We start from the raw sequence: 17,209 nt of genomic DNA on the forward strand, positions 1-17,209 counted from the left end.
AGAATCTCGGGAGTTATCTCCCTTGTCACTGCAGTGATACCCAAAGGTCTGAAAACCAAGAGTACATTGGGTGGAATGTCCCTCGTCATAATGATAATCCAAGTAAAACTAAAGACGATTCTAGACAACAAGATCTATCTGGAGATGATCTTCATAACGCCTTACAACAAGAAATAAATGCTAGAACTGTAAAGCAAGCTTTCCGGAGCCTTAGTAAGACGTGAAGAGACTTTTGAGGACTATTGTCAAAATATTTCCCAAGGCAGCCCTCAAGTCTGTGTGAGGTGGGTCAGGAGTCATTCTCCTGAACATACGTTCTTTGTTGAATCAGAAACTAGCGCAAAAGATTGATGCAAAAGAGATGCAGGCTGAGCGAGTTCACCAGGAGAAGGGAACAATTCTCCTGGTATTAGTCTTTCATTTGGATGCTGACCCCTTTTGTAAACTAGTTCTAGGGTTAGAGTAGGTTTTTGGACAGAGGACTTACCTTTTCATTTAATCGCACACACATCCTGACTACGAGCACCCGAGTTGATAGTTTAGGTTCGGATAACCCATTGGAGATGGGGAATAAAACTTGTTGAAACCTGCCACCCCTTTGTCTGACTCCTTACTCTACCACGCCACAGTAGGTCACTACCCTAACAGTTACAAGTCCACCAGGTCACTACTCCCCACCCGTCCTCACAACGTGAACACTCCATATCCTAACCCTAATCACTGCATTTTCCCCCCATGCTCATGGGAAATCCATGCATATGAATGTGTTACTTGCCTGCAACTGCAAGTCCCTGGTGTTTGTATATTTCATAGATATGCATGTTTAAAGGCAGTCCTTTATGAGCATAGCGCACCATATGGGAGTTGGAGTAAGCAATACTCGAAACCACTTTATCAGGACCGGCAATCCATCATAGCTAGGCAAGATGCCTAAATTTAAGGCACCGGATACTGCCTTCTGGCTCCAGGGCCACCAAAAACTGGAATCTGCAGTGACATTAGGTGCTTTAAGTGGAAGGAGCAATTGAGGTGGAGGGTTGGAATCATGGGGCATGGGTGCTTAGAGCTGTCTGCCTGAAACAGTACGTCATGAGAGGTAACACTGACCATGTAGCCTTAATTAAAGTGATGGTTAAGGCTATTTGGTCTATCTGTTTTCAAATAAATTCCTTAACAGGTGGCATTCTTAGTAGTAAGGAGTTAACTACTTCCCTCCATGCCCTTACTGCTTTTGACAAAGGCATTAGTGTGTCTACACTCACTCAAGATCGCCTCTTTGAGCAAACTGCAGGCACTCTGTGTATATCTTTGTTTTTTATGGAGAAGAGGACCATGAGAATGAGGCCCTAACTCTTCTGAAAGGAGTCTCAGAATTGTATCTTTTGAAGAAGATTGATTTGACTCTGTTCTTCCCTCATCCACATCTTTGTAAGACTAAGATGAGGGTTCATCATCTTGTCCCTAATGGGGTGCTCAGCTTTTATGTATCTCACTCCAAGCCAGGCCATATTGGCAGTCAACTATATATGGGATTTGATGGCCCCCAAAACGTTGCTTATTACCAAGCAGACTATTTCACGTTGGATTTTTACTTGCATTAAAACCTGCTCTGAGCAAATGAACAAGGAAGTCCTATGCCTACTTCAGGGTCCATTCAACAATGCATTAGGTGGCTTCTTCAGCCCAGTAAAGCGGGTTATTTCATTGCATGAAATGTGACCTACTATGCTTGGACACCTTTGCACACGTATACCACTCGTTGCTGGGATTGCTTGACTGTGAATGACGCACATTTTGGATGGTCTGTCTTGGAGCAGTTCCTTATGTAAGAATCTGTTCCTTGCAATTAATTTGCCCACCATCCACTCTATTGGGATTACTCTGAGAGTCTGTCAAAGATGGGAATCTGTGGCAGGGAAGGTACCAGTTGAAAGAAGAGCCAATGACTTGCATCCTTTAATGTGTTTTTCTGGTGGATACCAGTCTTCTTTCCTCATTTCTTCCTCGCCTTCCCCTTTTGATGGTTTCATCATGTAGCTTGTACCCTGTGTGGGTGTTTTTGTGTCGCTTCAACTGCTTCTTTTAGCTCTGGCAAGTGTGGCAAACTGTCTGGAACTGAACATTGTGGTTGTGTTGCGATCCCTTCATGTGACATCCAGGTTACCTGTATGCAAAATGCTAGAAATCAGGGTGGGAGATCCGTAGATAGCTGTCTAGTTTTGAAGCTATTTTATTTTGCCTTCAAAACGATTTTGCACAGATGAGTAAAATGTAATATTTACATGACTTTCGATAAGCACGAAAGTATAAGGACAGACGTTTTTTTAACACGGGAAATACAGGCAAGTATCGCCCTCTGTTTTTCGAGGTACAATTTCCAAAGTGATACACGTGTATACAATACAGGTAAGTGGTGACATAAGATTTTTACAGGGTGTGACCCTGGACTGTAGTAGGTCCGGGAGTACTAAACAAGATGGTGTACACAACACTATCTATAAACACATAAACACAGGGGTTGTGCCACAAAATATCGACACTGAAGTGTTTCAGCCAAGAGGGGCTGGGTAGGAGCCCGAGGTAGTGGTGGCCTTCATCAGGATGATCGCTGGTGGTGGTGCTGTCCGTGAAGGTAATCGTCTGGTGTAGTTGCAGCAGGGACGCTACGCTCAAAGTCCTATCTGGAGTGCTGGACTCTGAATGCCATGTTTAAAGGGTTGCATGGAAAGACTCAGACAAATCGGGTCAAGTCGGCCAGTAAATAAGGCCTGGAGCCTCTAGGAGCAATGCAAACAAATTGCGGCTGCCATCCTCGCGGCAATGGTTGCCTAACCTGGCATTCAGAGTCCAGCACTCCAGATAGGACTTTGAGCACAGTGTCTCCGCTGCAACTACAGCAGACGATTACCTTCACGCACAGCACCACCACCAGCGATCATCCTGATGAAGGCCACCACTACCTCGGGCTCTCAACCAGCCCCTCTTGGCCGAAACACTTCAGTGTCAATATTTTGTGGCACAACCCCTGTGTTTGTGTTTATAGATAGTATTGTGTACACCATCTTGTTTAGTACCCCCGGACCTACTACAGTCCTGGGTCGCAGCCTGAAAAAATATTATGTCACCACTTACCTGTATTGTATACCCGTGCATCACTTTGGAAATTGTACCTCGACACATAGAGGTTGATACTTATCTGTATTTCCCGTCCTTATATGTCTGTCCTTATACTTTCGTGCTTACCGAAAATCATGTAAATATTAAATTTTACTCATCTGTAGAAAAATCGTTTTGAAGGCAAAATACAATAGCTTCAAAACTAGACAGCTGTCTACGGATCTCCCACCCTGATTTCTAGCATTTTGCATACAGGACTCCGCCAGGCGCCATTTATATACTCACATCTAGGTTACCTCCTGTGCTATTGGCAACCATTATGCCATGACAGACGATCTTATGCAGGGTATTGCCAGCAGCGCTTCTCTCCAGCCAGGTCTCATCATCAAACATTTAGACACGGATTCCCATTAGATGCCCAGGTGTAGTTCAAGTATTTCCATCAACTACCAGATACTTTGATCAAATGCCAGACATTGTCATCCAATGGCTGGTATTCACATTACATCCCAATACCTGCATGTGTACTTGAGTTATATAGTAGGAATTGTCATTAAATGTAGGTCCTACCACAGGATTCCTGGTACTTCCGAGTCGGTCCTGACTTTAAGCACCCAGAGAGTAGCATGGTGTCTTGGCACTCTTTGCCCTGCTCCAGATCTCCGGCTATAATAATTAATAATTTATATAATTTTATAATTGGTTATTTATAACGCGCTTAATACCCAGAGGTTTCTAAGCGCTGACCTGGGGATCGAACTTGTGTTGCTCCGTGCTGTCTTACTTCCAAGGCGAGCGCGTTCCCTGAGCTATCCTCCCGAGACAAACACTCTATGTACTCTGTGTGTGAGTGATGAGTGCTCCCTCAGAATAGCACAACGGCAACAGAGGAACACCACATGTCTGCTCACCATCTGCCACCCCACCTTCGTTGTCTCCCGCTAATAGCAGCGGGTCAGGCAGGGGAGCAAGACTGGGAGGGAGGTCTGCCAGTCCTTGTGACTACGAGAGATGGTGAAGACAGAGGGGCTGGGAGGCACTTGAATAGGAGGAACACAGCCCTCCTCTTTGCTGGTTTAGGGCTTCCAACAATGTGGGGCCTCCGAAGAACCAAGCTCCAGACATAACACACCTCTGTTGTGCTACCGTATAGGAATCCACCTTGGGAGGCCCATTTTTTCACCTGATGCATGTCATAGTGTGAACAGTTAAAGAACAAATGAATTAAATGAAGTCTTTTATATTTTGTTTTTCAGACATTGTAACTGGCATGAAGTTCACACATGACTGTAAGCATTTGATCACTGTTTCTGCTGACAGGTACGTTTATCTATATGCTTTTTTGAAGTAAATGGCAGACCTGTGGGTTTCTGGTGTGTAGTTGGATAGGATAGTCTATTTAACTTGACTCTAATGAAGAATGTTCCTTTGTTCTAGTGGTTTAACAAACATGTTTCACCGGTATAGTGCCACTTCTTGTCCTCTTGGCTAGCTCTGTATTTCGCAGCTCACAAGCCAGGGCTTTTACTCTGGTACCCAAATATCCCACTTTTTTTTGGACACCACCGGAAACCCCACTCGTCACCAATACACCTAGTGCTGATTGTCAGCGGCAATATTTCTAACTTTGTTCAATTAATTTGTAATCAAGAATTTTCATTAAATGCTTTCACTGTGTCAACTATTGGGCAGATGTTGTTCTGGGGGGTTGGGACATAGATGAAAAGGTAGTCCGGAAAAAGAGAAACCACAACTTTGAGTATAAAGGTGTATACGTCGTTCGCCATGCTGCTCTCTTAAGAAAACAAGCCAATGGCTCTGTCGCTATGGCAAACAGCAACCACATTCCAAATCTAGTCAGAGAAGTAGCCATTGATCCCGACTCTCTCTCAGCTGTGTGTATATTCTTTGCAATACCAAAGATGAAAATGACTATTCTAGCAAATCGAAACACCTTTTCCATATCTAATAACAGGGACTGCTATAAGACGTTTTAGACTTCAGGATAGTCAAGATAGCAACAAAGCACTTAGTTTAAGGTGTTCAGATCTACCAGCTATACATCAGGACTGCTCTGGGAGGGGAAGGTTAGAGTTTCCAGCCTGGTAGTTAGGTCTTTTACCATTAGTTTGTTATTGACATTTAGTAGCGATAGAAGGGGTTAATACGATGCACAATGGGTTTTGTTTTTGCCCGACTTCGGGAAACTACCATGGAGGCCTCCCTCACAGAGGCCGAGAGGGTATCCAGCTGGACCCCCTCAGGGCAGACCTCCATCAACAAGGATGCCAGCAAGCCACAAAATTCCTTGCAGTTTTCATTTGACAAGCCATCGGGGCCAGAGGCTCTTCTGATAGAAAGTTTAGAGATTGTAACCTTCATTTCTTCAAACGTGATGGGACAGTTTGAGTGCTTTGTGGTTCCACTATCTGTCCCAGCACCACCCTTTCAAGATATTCCCCCAACATGTTCAAATGAATATTCAAATCGGCTACTGTATGTGCCATAGTAATTTGCACTGACCTGAACTACATCATCCTTGTGATTGAACATTAACCCTTCAACCTCAGCCCCCAACCCTTTCACTCTGGGTTTCTCTCTTGATTTCCCATGGATAGAGACCTGCTTGGATGGTGTCCCCACCATATTTATGAGCCATGGGCCTATTGAACGCAAGTCCCTGTTCTACCAGAAGCTGGAATTCCCCTAATTTACTTTTGAGATCATGAGCCACAGAGAGGTTATTCGTTTTAGCATATAACTCCTCTAGTAGCCTCAGTTCCTTCTCTAGGTTGTCCAGGGTTCCCCTAATGGATTTCAGAACACCCCCACCCCTCCTGTGGTCCTGTGGCAATGCACACTTGTGCCATATTGATCTTGTGAGCCTTCCATAAAGTCCCTGCGTTTACCGCCACGGATGCACTATTGGCCTTAACAATTCCTGCTAAAATGTATGCAGACCAGTTTGTTTTAAAGGCTGTGTCTTAAAGAACCCACGATCTGAACCTCCAACTATTACCTGGCATCAATCAAGTATTATCTGAACTGGGGAGTGATCGGAAAAGTTGGGAGGCAAAATAGTATTTGAATTTAAAGTACCAAAAGATTGTTTTGCAATCAGCCAAGCATCTGTTCTGGTAAACTGACAAGAGTGTGTAGTCCTCCACAGTATTGTGCAGATGACATGTATCTGTTGATTGACAGCACTTGTGAAGATTGCACAATGATTTAGCCGCCGGTCCTAGGACCTGGGCTTATTCGTGGATCTGTTTTAATCCAAGTAAGTCGGTAACAGAGTTAAAGCCCCCCCCAACTCCTAATGTTGATGCTTCCAAGGAACAACTGGGGTTTATCAAGCAATGCCTCGAAGGAAGATATTGGGGCCATACGCATTAAGTAGAACCACAAATTCCCCTCAGAAATCAAATGTCCTTCTGGATTTGATATATCTTCAATGCAATGAAATCATAGGCTTCGATGAACTATAGTGACCACGCTCCTGTCCTGTGAGGAAAAGGATGAGGACAATCTATCATGACCCCATGCAGACTTTAATATTTCAATGTTTTACACACACACATCCAACCACACCCCATTTATTAATTTATTTAATTTACTTGGGAAACCATGCATTTTGGACACAAATGCTTACAAAACGTTTTTACATTGATTCACAGAGCGGAGGACCAAGTATCCTTAACCGGGGGTGAGAGAATAAGTCCTGTGTGGTTGCCGTAGAGAGGTAGGGTGAGAGGAGAACAGGGTGATGTGGTGGCGTAGAATGTTATGCGAGTGGTTAATGATAAAGGAGGAGGGCTAGTAGGCTGGTTTTAAATGGAGATAGAGGGGGAGTAGTGCAGATAGAGAGGAAGAGCCTTCCAGAGTAAGCGACCAAGGAGAGAAAGGGAGCGGAAACAAGGGGGAGCACAAGGCGCACAAGAGGTGGCAAGGAGGTGAGATAAGGATTGTCATAGGGAGTGAGCGGGAGAGTTGGGGTGTGAGATTGGGCGATGGGTAGGGTGGGGCAAGTCTGTGTATAGTTTTCAAGATAAGAATTAGTTTATACGTTGCCCTCTGTCTTATAATTAACCAGCCTAACTGATGACATTCAGGGGTGGTGGATGTGAAGAGGGGAAGGTACAGACAGTAAAGTTGAGGACTTTGTCGAGAGGTGAAAAGGCATAGTTTTAAAGGCCATAGAGTTGACTGGCACAGTGGTCAGATCAAGAGAGTACTAAAGAGGAGATGAGGTGCGTAGCAGTGTTGAAGGAAAGATGGTCTTATTTTTCTGATATTGAGGAGATTGTCTGACTGCAGTGGCTGATTAGGAGATGAAGAGCGACAAGTTGTGAAATGGGTTGAGTCGGGAGAGAAGAATAGAAGAGAGGGAGAGGAAGAGAGCCTATTTGGATGGGAAGTAGAGACCTTCAGTTTTAGCAGAATTGAGCATGAGTGAATGAGATCCTATCCCGTATTTAATGGTGGGAGACAATTAGACATTGTAGGCCGTGGCTCATCCGATAAGGAGGGAAAGGAGAAGATCGGAGTGTCATCAGCAAAGATTTAATAGGCAAAGCCATAGGAAGAGATCAAGGTCCCAAGAGCAGAGGTATAAAGAGTGAAAGGAAGTGGACCTAGACCTGACCCTCAGGGAACACCAACACTAAAGGGAGGCGAGTGGGGAGAAAAGGCTGTTCTGGGACACCTAGATGCGTCTGGGTGAGATATAAAGCAAACCAAGCAAGAGCCTTGTCCCTGATGCCTAGGAGCGATAGTGGTAAGAGAAAGTCAGAATGATTGATGCTATCTAAGTCAGCAGTGGGGTTGAGTATAATAAGAATAGATGAACGGTTAGCATGATGAGCAGAAGAGATGTAGTCGCTGACATTAAAGAGAGCTGAATCAGGGTGCATAGGTCGGAATCCAGATTGAAGAGTATCATGGAGGTTGTGTGTGTCAAGAAACTCAGCAAGTTGGTTGAAATTACACTCTAGGATTTTGTAATAGTGGGGTAGATTAGACAGCATAAAAGTTGGCAGGACAGTTAGATTCTAGGCCAGGTTTCTTAAGGATAGGGATGACCGTAACTAACTTGTAGGATAATGGGAAAGTGGCACTGTCAAGAGAGGAGTTGAGGAGGTAAGTAAGATATGGAGCAACACGGTGAGCTATGAGTTTTACTATGTGTGGGGATAGGTCGATGGGGGCACATGAAGGGTTAGTCGTGGCAAACAAAGACATTGTCGCAGCAAAGGAGGGTAGAGGTGGTGTAGAAAAGTGAGGAAAGGAGAGGATAGAAGGTAATTTGTGAGGGTATTTTGAATGCTAGAAATGTTGAAGCAAAGTAAAGAGCTACTGCCTTAGCAGAAAGAGTAGAGGAGATGGAGGAGGTTTTAGGAGGCGAGAGAATTGAGTCGAAAGATTTTTGGAGGTGTCTAGGTTGAGAGGATTGAGATGAAATGAGAGTGAGAGAAGTCACCTTTGGAAGAGTCGACAGTAGAGGAGTCGTTTTTAAGAGCAGTTGAGTAGAGTAGGAGATCCGAGGAGTGTCTAGATGTTTGCCAAGTGAGAAGGCTTTTCCTCAGTTCCAGGGTGCAGGTAGTAGGTGTAATCCAATGCTGTGGAGGGGAGGGTTTAGGGGTAAATTTAGTGAGAGGGAAGTGAGAGGAGAAGGGAGCATTGGGCGCAGCGTTCAAGTTAGTGAAGTCTTTGTCAATGGCTGGAACAGTACATTTATATATTGGAAGAAAGAGAGTGGTGTAGGTCAGAGAAGTAGATGGTGAATTTGGAGGTTTGAAACTTGTACTTGGTACTGGAAGAGGTAGATGGAGAGAGTGGGGTGGAAGTAAGAGTGGAGATTGAGGAAAAGATGATGGAATGATCAGAGGGAGAAGACAGAGGCAGGTAGTTGAGAGGAGAATAAGGTCATGGGAGTTACCATTTGAGTGGGTGGGCAGACAGGACAGGACAGAAGAGATATAAAGCCAGTGCTTTGAAGAGTGGAGAGAGGGGAGGTTAAGGTCACCAGTGACAATGGGGAGGGAGAGGGTCAATTAGTTGGGAGAGGTGGTCAGTAAATTGACCAGCGGGACCGGGTGGCCCGAGGGAGTGAGGGAATATGAATTCCATAGGGAGCATTGATTGTGGAGGGAGTGTATTTGAAAGAGGGAGAACTAGCCGGAGATGGAGTAGGAGATAAAAGCAAGTTTGGAAGATGCAAACGGTCCTACGCCATCACACCTACCAGTTTGGCGGGGAGAGTGGGTGAAGGTGTAGGCATGGTTGTGAAGGGTAGGAAGGTTTGCATAGTCTGAGGGAGAAATCCAATGGGAAAGGGTGAATTCTGAGGTAATTGTTACAGACAGATTTTGCATTCCAGAGAGCATTGTAAAGAGAGTGAGATGTAGAAGCATACTGATGAAAAAAAGAAAACATGAACACTCCAATATTTACAAGCATATTTCCCATGTTTATTTTATTTCCTAGATTAGTCTTAGTTTATGTATTTAGTACAATTGTGTTTGTAGCTGTATGACAGTGTTTATGTCCTTGTCGATTGCGTACATGTAGTGACGTTCTCTCACACTTCTGTTAAAGTACGACATCACCTTGATCATTTTAATTATTACATTTACCACATTAACTGACAATCCAATGTATGCAGTGCACTTTTGTTCAAAATATAATGAATAATGCACACCAATTCCACAAAGAAATTGCCAGTATATTTATCCATTGAGTGGTTTTTGTATGAAATGTTTTAGCAAATCGTTTTTTAGTTAAATATGCTAAGAACAATCTAGTGTAACATTTTGCAAATACCCCATTTCCTATGCGTTAGGGGCTTGCCCTTCGGTAATGCAGAAGCATACTGAGGAGTCTGTGAAGCAGAGAGGCACTGGGGGTAGATGCGAGAAAGGAAGTGTGAGGAAAGTTAGGGTTGGAGGTTTTGTGGATATAGAGTGTGGGTGAGTGCGAAGAGGGGGTGATGTTGAGCGAAGGAGATGCTAGGAAGAGTTGAAATGGCTTTGAGCAGTGGAGAATGAAGAGAAAGGAAGCGATAGTAAGAGCAGTGCATGGTGAGAACAGGGCTGAGCAAAGCTCTAATTGGTACCAGCAAGCAAGTAGTAGGGCACAGCAATGGCCCAAAGGCAAAGAGGCTGGAGGAAAGACTGGTGGTTAGCCCTTAGCTGTTTGCCCTTTGCTGGATCGCCTGGGGCTGAGTCGCCGCAAAGCAGGGAGTCCAGTACTAAAAGTTGTGGTGAGCATCCAATGGCAGGAAGACGAGGTAGGATCACCAGCCTGTGGCTACAGAGCAGGGCAGGCCGGGAGATGGTAGGCCTGGCCACCATGTTCATTGCTTGATGTTGATGTAGGTGGCTGAGGGGAGTGGGCTAGGGGGAAGATGCAGTGCTGAGAATAGCAGCAGGAGCCCGTGGGGAAGCCAGGCTGCCTGTGCAGGTAGCCTGAAAGACTTTTCAAAGAAGGCGTTTCTTGGGTCAGAGACCACCTGATTAGTCCATAGATCGATCTTGGATGCTTCTTGTAGGTCCCCTGACCTCTGCAGACCGCCTCAAGCAGATGGAATGAGCGCCTCTGGTGTTAAGAGCTCAGTGTTGCTCTCAGCCAAGTTGAAGCACATTTTGGAGGTGGAAAGACCTATCAAAGATGGCAGTACTTAAGAATCAAGGTAGGAAAGGAAAGCTATCAGTTCAAAGCACTACCTTTTGGAATAATATCGGCACCTTGCGTATCTTCATTCAAAAACACCTGCAGAATACTTCCCCCCAACCTCTTTAACTATTCACTGGCAACAGGAAATGTACCACAAAGCTTCAAATCGGCATACATCAGTCCAATCCTTAAAGCCCCCTCTGGACACACACACACAACATAACCAACCAATGGCCAATATCAAACATCCTGTACCCGCCGAAACCTCTAGAAAGTTAAGTATATGAACAAATAGAAAGCAATCTGATACTAGACCAGGCACAAGTCGGTTTCAGACACATGAGAGGAAAGCAAACTGCACCACTATCCAACTGGGATGACCTAATAACGAACGCTGACTCCAACATCACCTCAATGTTAATACTTCTAGACCTATCAGCAGCCTGCCACACAGTCCACCACAAACCCTCCTCAAAAGGCTCAGAGAAATAGGAATCGGCGACATGGTTTTACTATGGCTAAAATCCTTTGTGGAAGAAAGAACGAAAACAATATGGCTACCCCCCTTAAACTCAGCACCATACACAACAACCTGCAGAGTTCCACAAGGCTTATCGCTCTTGTCACTACTCTTCAACATCTACAGGACCCCATTCATCAATCTCATCAAATGACATGTACTCGCCTGCTACAACTATGCAGACAGACACAGCTATAAAATCAACTCTACTGGAGAACCAGAACAAACCCTTCTCACAGAAATAAATGTTTGGATGAGCACCAACAGCATTAATTTCAACTGTGACAAACCAGAAATCATGATCACACCAAACAGCCTGTCGAACCACCACCACGTTCTGTGGTGGTTAGTTGGTCCTGCTGCAGGCGGCGATGACACCTGGACACCCCGGGGAGAACACTGCTTCCTGGGGCAGCCAGTGATGCTGAGGCCCGCAGCGGGCACCAGTCGCTTGGTGACACACATGCTAGTTCGAGGTACCACCGGGAGCTGCAGGGAGAGCCTGTGCTTTCTTCGTGGTGTCCGACGGTGCTATGAGGCCAGGGCGAGGAGCGAGCGACGGTTGGAGGTGGAGGAATGAGAGAGGACAGCGGCGGCTGTAGCTCTGGTGGGGAGCTTTGCTGCCTGATTTGCATGCCTCTGTTCGCTTATATTGACGAAATAAACATTGCGTCGACCGCACTTACCTGGACTATGGCTCCCACTTCTTGTGTCAAGGGATCATCACATTTTGCCTGCAACGGGCTGGAAGGCCCACGCTGGGAGCCCCCCCAAAATCCAGAGACAATAAAGTTACGTAGTGCCACCTGATGGAGAGAAAAAAATGAGAAATTGTTATTTCATTATCCATATCTTTTAAAGCAGAAAATGTCATAATGAAGTACTGACTGCAGTCAGGCAAGGCAAAACCGTGGGGCAAAGGACTTCGCAATGCAAAATGTCACAGTACACCAACCACAGTTTCTTGAGAACCCCAGGGGAACCACATATCCCTTGGGAGTAATGGGAAGATTGCTGTAAAAATTACTTGCCAACTGTAGAGAATGCAAACCTTACAGCAGAACATTGTTTCTTACCGCTACATGCACTGGGGACAGATGAAAGGGCTATGTGAGGGGTCAGTAATGCGAGGCGGACAACTGCTTGTGGTGTTTTCAGAATTGAACATTTTATTAAAAGAAAAAGGAAATAAATCCTCGCTGAACCTACTCTATCAGGGAGTTCCCTACCTACTTTAAGAGCTAAGGGGGGGGTCATCCCTAACATAACAAAATGGACCCTCGCTCTAAAGAACAAAACATTCAAAGTAAATCATAAACAACATAAATAAGTGAATAACAAACAACAGTCATGGTTGGATGATCTTCACCTGTCCTTGGTACATCTCTTCCCCAGGATTATTCAGTCAATTTCCCCAAATGTTCAAAAAGTAAAGTCTTGAACCAGTTCTTGTAAGTTCCAAATGAAACTAAAGATCGCCAAATAAAAATCTACTGGTAACAGTTCTTCAGCCTTCAGTTGAAAAGATCCCTTTCCAATTCCAGTGAAGGAAATAGCACCAATGCTAATCCTGGACGTCTTCCTTCCACGATTGTTCTCCCACAATTCAAAGAATAGATCAGCACTCCTTCTACAACTCTACAAGCGTTCTTAAGTTCTGTAGTAAATTTGGTATAATTGTCAGAATGCTTCTTGGGGTGTTGCTTTCTTCTTGACAACCACCCTTCTACTACTGTTGCTGTCGAAACAGACTCCTTGGTTCCACAGTATGCCACTCCTTCAACCAACTTCATTGTGACATCCACTGACCGTATTATATGCAACTGCAGTTCTGGTATTTCTGCTTCAATCTTAAATGTTACAATGGTTAGGCATTTTAAAGACAAGACCCTTTGACCTCTAACGGTAGACAAGGCACCCTTCTTTCCTATTATGGGGAATCCTGCGGATCCAATATGCGAAAAGCAGAGTGTAACACACCCTGCTAGACTGTCGCTCTCATGTCCATACATCAATAGAGGTTTCTAATCATTAGGGAAAACGCTTCTGTAGATACTTCAAATAATACTGATAGGATCAAATCCAAGTGCTGTATCTGTTTCTTTGAATGTATTTAGAAGTATTTGTATCTTGAATTTCGAATTAGTATATTTTGATATTTGATCAACTACAAGAAAAAAGCCCAGCTCACCCCTTCTCAGACGCTGGTGTTTCTGGGCCTGTTGTGGGACACACAGCAGTAATGGGTTTTCCACATGGGGGACAAGGTGACAGCTATCCGATCGGCAGTCTCCCATTTCCACAGCAGATCGATAGCAACAGCCTGGTGGTAGCAACACCTTTTAGGAGTGCTGGCAACTTGTCTCCTGGCAATGCCGGACACCAGGCTCTGCATGAGGAGGCTCCAGCTACATTTCGCGGATTCCTGGGATCAGGAATCGGGCCGTCAGGGGGCCCCGATCTCCATTCCTCAACACCTGGATCACGACCTCAGTTGGTGGCAACAGGAGGGGAATCTTCTGGTGGGCAGACCCTTCAGTCCGCCCCCCATAGAGTACACCATTACCACGGATTCCTCACTCCACGGCTGGGGAGCCACCCTGGGAGAACACTCTGTGCACGGCCTCTGAACCCCGACCGGCAGAATCACAGCAACTGGCTGGAGCTTATGGCTATACAGTTGGCACTCAGGTTGTTTCAACCGACCATCAAGGGCAGGTCGGTGTGCATCCAGACAGACAATACGACCTGCATGTTTTATATCAACAAACAGGGGTGCACCAGATCCCTGTAACTGTGCGCTTTGACTCTGGACATCTGGGAATGGGCTATCCGCCAGGGAATGTGGCTCTCAGCAGGCCACCTCCCGGGGGAGGCCAATCTGGAAGCAGACGGGCTCAGTCGCCTGGCCGCCGACAACTACAAATGGCAGCTGTATGGGAGAATCCTCTTGGAAGTGTTCAGCAGATGGGGTCAGCGACAGCTCAAAATCAGATGTGCTAGCAGTTCACGTCTTGGGGAGGAAGGGGACGCAACTCTCTAGGAGACGCATTCCAGATATCCTGGGACGGGATGTGGGTATATGCATTCCCACCCACACCTCTCGTGCACAAGGTGTGAGCAAGATCAGGAATTCCACAAACCTCTGAATTATCGTTGTGGTGCCTCGCTGGCCGGCGTGCCCATGGTTCTTGGACCTGAGGCAGATGTCTCTTTAGCCAGAAATTCTACTGCCCCCCCACACCCCCAGGGAACGGCCCTCTACTTGCGCAGCAGGGAGGTGCGATGGTACACCCCTTTCAAGAGAGGCTAACCCTATCAGCCTGGTTCCTGGCCAGCTAACTCTCCAGCACCTTCAGTTGTCCATTGCCAATCTGGAGCTCATTCATAATGCCACGAGTACAAAAGCAAATGGACAAGATTCTGCTTTTGGTCTAAGGTACACAGTGTGTACCCACTGACCTGCACCCAAGTGTTGTCGTTTTCGGCCTATCTCACCAGGTCTGGCATCCAGGCTGATGCCTGAAGAACGTACCTGGCCACTATCGGTGCATGTAGGAACTCTTGACTTGTTAGGCAGAATCCTGTGCAGTGCCTTTAGGGACCACTACACACAATTAAGACTACAGGTGGTGATACAAGTTTTACCTTTGGTACAAGCCTGTACTACTATGTCATAGTGGTAGCAGTGGCGGAGCAGCCAGGCTTATCTCAAGAGTATATGAGCAGTAGCAGAGGTTACACAAAGGGACCACAATTACTGTGACTCAAGCAAACACTGACTCAAGGTTTCAGGTAGAAAAATATAAGAACATTTATTTTTAAACCATTCGTTATAAACACAACACTTATGTTAAACTTCAATAAAAACCACACGTTCAATATCCTTCAACTAACCAATTCACTTTGTACAGTAAGTCTCAAGGTAAGTACCCTGTGTTGGAATGAACTGGTGTTTGGCACAAAAACACGTTACCGCGGATATGAATACGATCACTTTTTGACAGTTCGGTCTACTAAACAAACGCGTATCCATGACATGAAATGCTACCGGGGCAAAAACACACTTAGCACCTGAGATACCCAGAGGGAGTTGGAGGCAAAAATTACAGGCAATATTTTGGTTAGGCAGGCGGAATCAAGAAACACTCAGAGACAGGAGTTCAAAAGTCAAAGGGCCGGAGCCAGGGCCGAAAGACACAGGGGCCAGTTGCCGAAGATCACACGGTCTAACAGTTCACGATTCAACTGAGCCAAAAGTACTTCGATATTGTCAATGTTCGGAAGCAAAAGTTATAAGAAAGAGGGAAGACAAGGTGAAGCCTTGGAAATGAAGAAAAAGGATTCACCCAGTTCCCTCAACAGAACACAGTACCTTGTTCCAATGGTGCAGCTGGTGCCCTGGCAGTTGTTCCTGTTGGTTTCTCACAGACCCACGATTCCTGTAGCTTCGTCGAGAAGGACGTCTGAAGGGGGTCTGCACCACACAGGGATGAAGCCGGCAGCAGCGACAGTGAATAAAAGGTGTGCTCCTTCAAAAACAGGAGAGGCTCTTCAGGTGGCTATCCGGACCACTACAGCAGTGTGCAGCGATTTCGACCACGGAAGAGGATCCTCTGGCTGTAGAAGATGAGCTGGTTATCCCCACCAAGCTCAAGGGAAGAAGACTCCGGACTGGATCTTCTCTGAGTCGTTGAAGGGCAGATAGCTCAGGACTGCAGCAGGGCTTCACCGGGACAGGGTAGTTGCAGCAGCCGTCGTTCTCTCCGCTTCGAAGGGATTGTGTCCTCCTCCGTATTCCTTATCTTTGATAATTCGTCTCCAGCTTGCCGGCCTTGGACATTTTTTCTCTGTAGAGGGCACTGCGCGTCGACGTCCGCCGAGTCGATGTTCCTAGACAGCCACTGCATCGGCGCCGACGCCACCATGCCCACAACCAGCCACGCGCGGCGTCCGTTGCTCAGTTCCGTTTTTCCGCGCTTCGTGGGGCCTCGGAATATCGTTGCTCAGTCAGATAAAACCTCTATTTATTCGAAATACCAACTCGTTCTTGATGGCTTCTTCATCGGAACCGACGACTCCGCGGTCCGTCTTCAAAAAATGTCGAGACTGCGGTAAGAAAATGTCGATAACAGATCCACACAGGATCTGCTTGTGGTGCTTTGGAGTCGAGCACCATTTTTCGGAGTGTGAGGACTGCATGTCCATGACGGCGAAAGCCTTGAAGGAGCGCAAGGGGAAGCTTGAGAGAGGTAAGTCAGTCAAAACCTCCTCGAAAGTTTCTTCGGCCGAGGCATTCGTCTCCTCGCCGTCAAAAGCATTCCTATTCTAGGTCTCGAAGTAGCTCCCACCATTCGTCGAGATCTAGACACTCAAAGAAGAGACGTTGAAGATCCCCTTCCTCGTCATCTTCTGTTTCCCCAGAAAGGGTCTCCTGCCCCACAAAATACAGCTATCAGGCTGAGTGGGGGGAATTCAGGAAGAAAATGCTAAGCATCTTTGAGAAAGCGGCCTCGACCCCCTCGAAGACAGCTGAGGGTGATACCCCGGGTGAAAAACCCAAAATATCTAAACGCCGCGAGTCGCACCCGGCGAAAGAGTCCACCCGAGAGCGCCGCGGGCCATCGGGTAAGAAGGCACCATCTTCGACGCATCGGTCGATTGAATCGACGCCATCGTTGACACCGATTGAAGAGAAAACCACGGCTACTGCACAGCCAACTGTGATACCAAGAGCCCCCAGCACGACGCCGAGACCGTCGTCGACATCCTCGAGTAGGATCCTGACCCTCTCGAGTTCTTCGAAGCCTCTTCCAGTTTTCTGGACGCCTTTCTCAGCGCCTTCGAAGCCTGTCACATCGGCGTCGACATCGACGTTTTCTTGCCCAGTAATGACCA

General features: G+C 46.2%; 1 protein-coding gene across 1 annotated transcript in view; it reads left to right on the forward strand.

Moving 5' to 3' along the window:
* WDR62 (WD repeat domain 62) overlaps nt 1-17,209 on the forward strand; it is a 2,486,568-nt gene that overhangs the window by 1,257,212 nt on the left and 1,212,147 nt on the right. The window contains exon 18 of the mRNA XM_069644563.1: nt 4,374-4,437. Coding sequence (XP_069500664.1) covers nt 4,374-4,437 — 64 coding nt within the window. The remainder of the gene's footprint in view (nt 1-4,373; nt 4,438-17,209) is intronic.

This window comes from Ambystoma mexicanum, chromosome 2p (genome assembly GCF_040938575.1).
Source record: "Ambystoma mexicanum isolate Mex_15411 chromosome 2p, UKY_AmexF1_1, whole genome shotgun sequence".
Classification (NCBI taxonomy): domain Eukaryota; kingdom Metazoa; phylum Chordata; class Amphibia; order Caudata; family Ambystomatidae; genus Ambystoma; species Ambystoma mexicanum.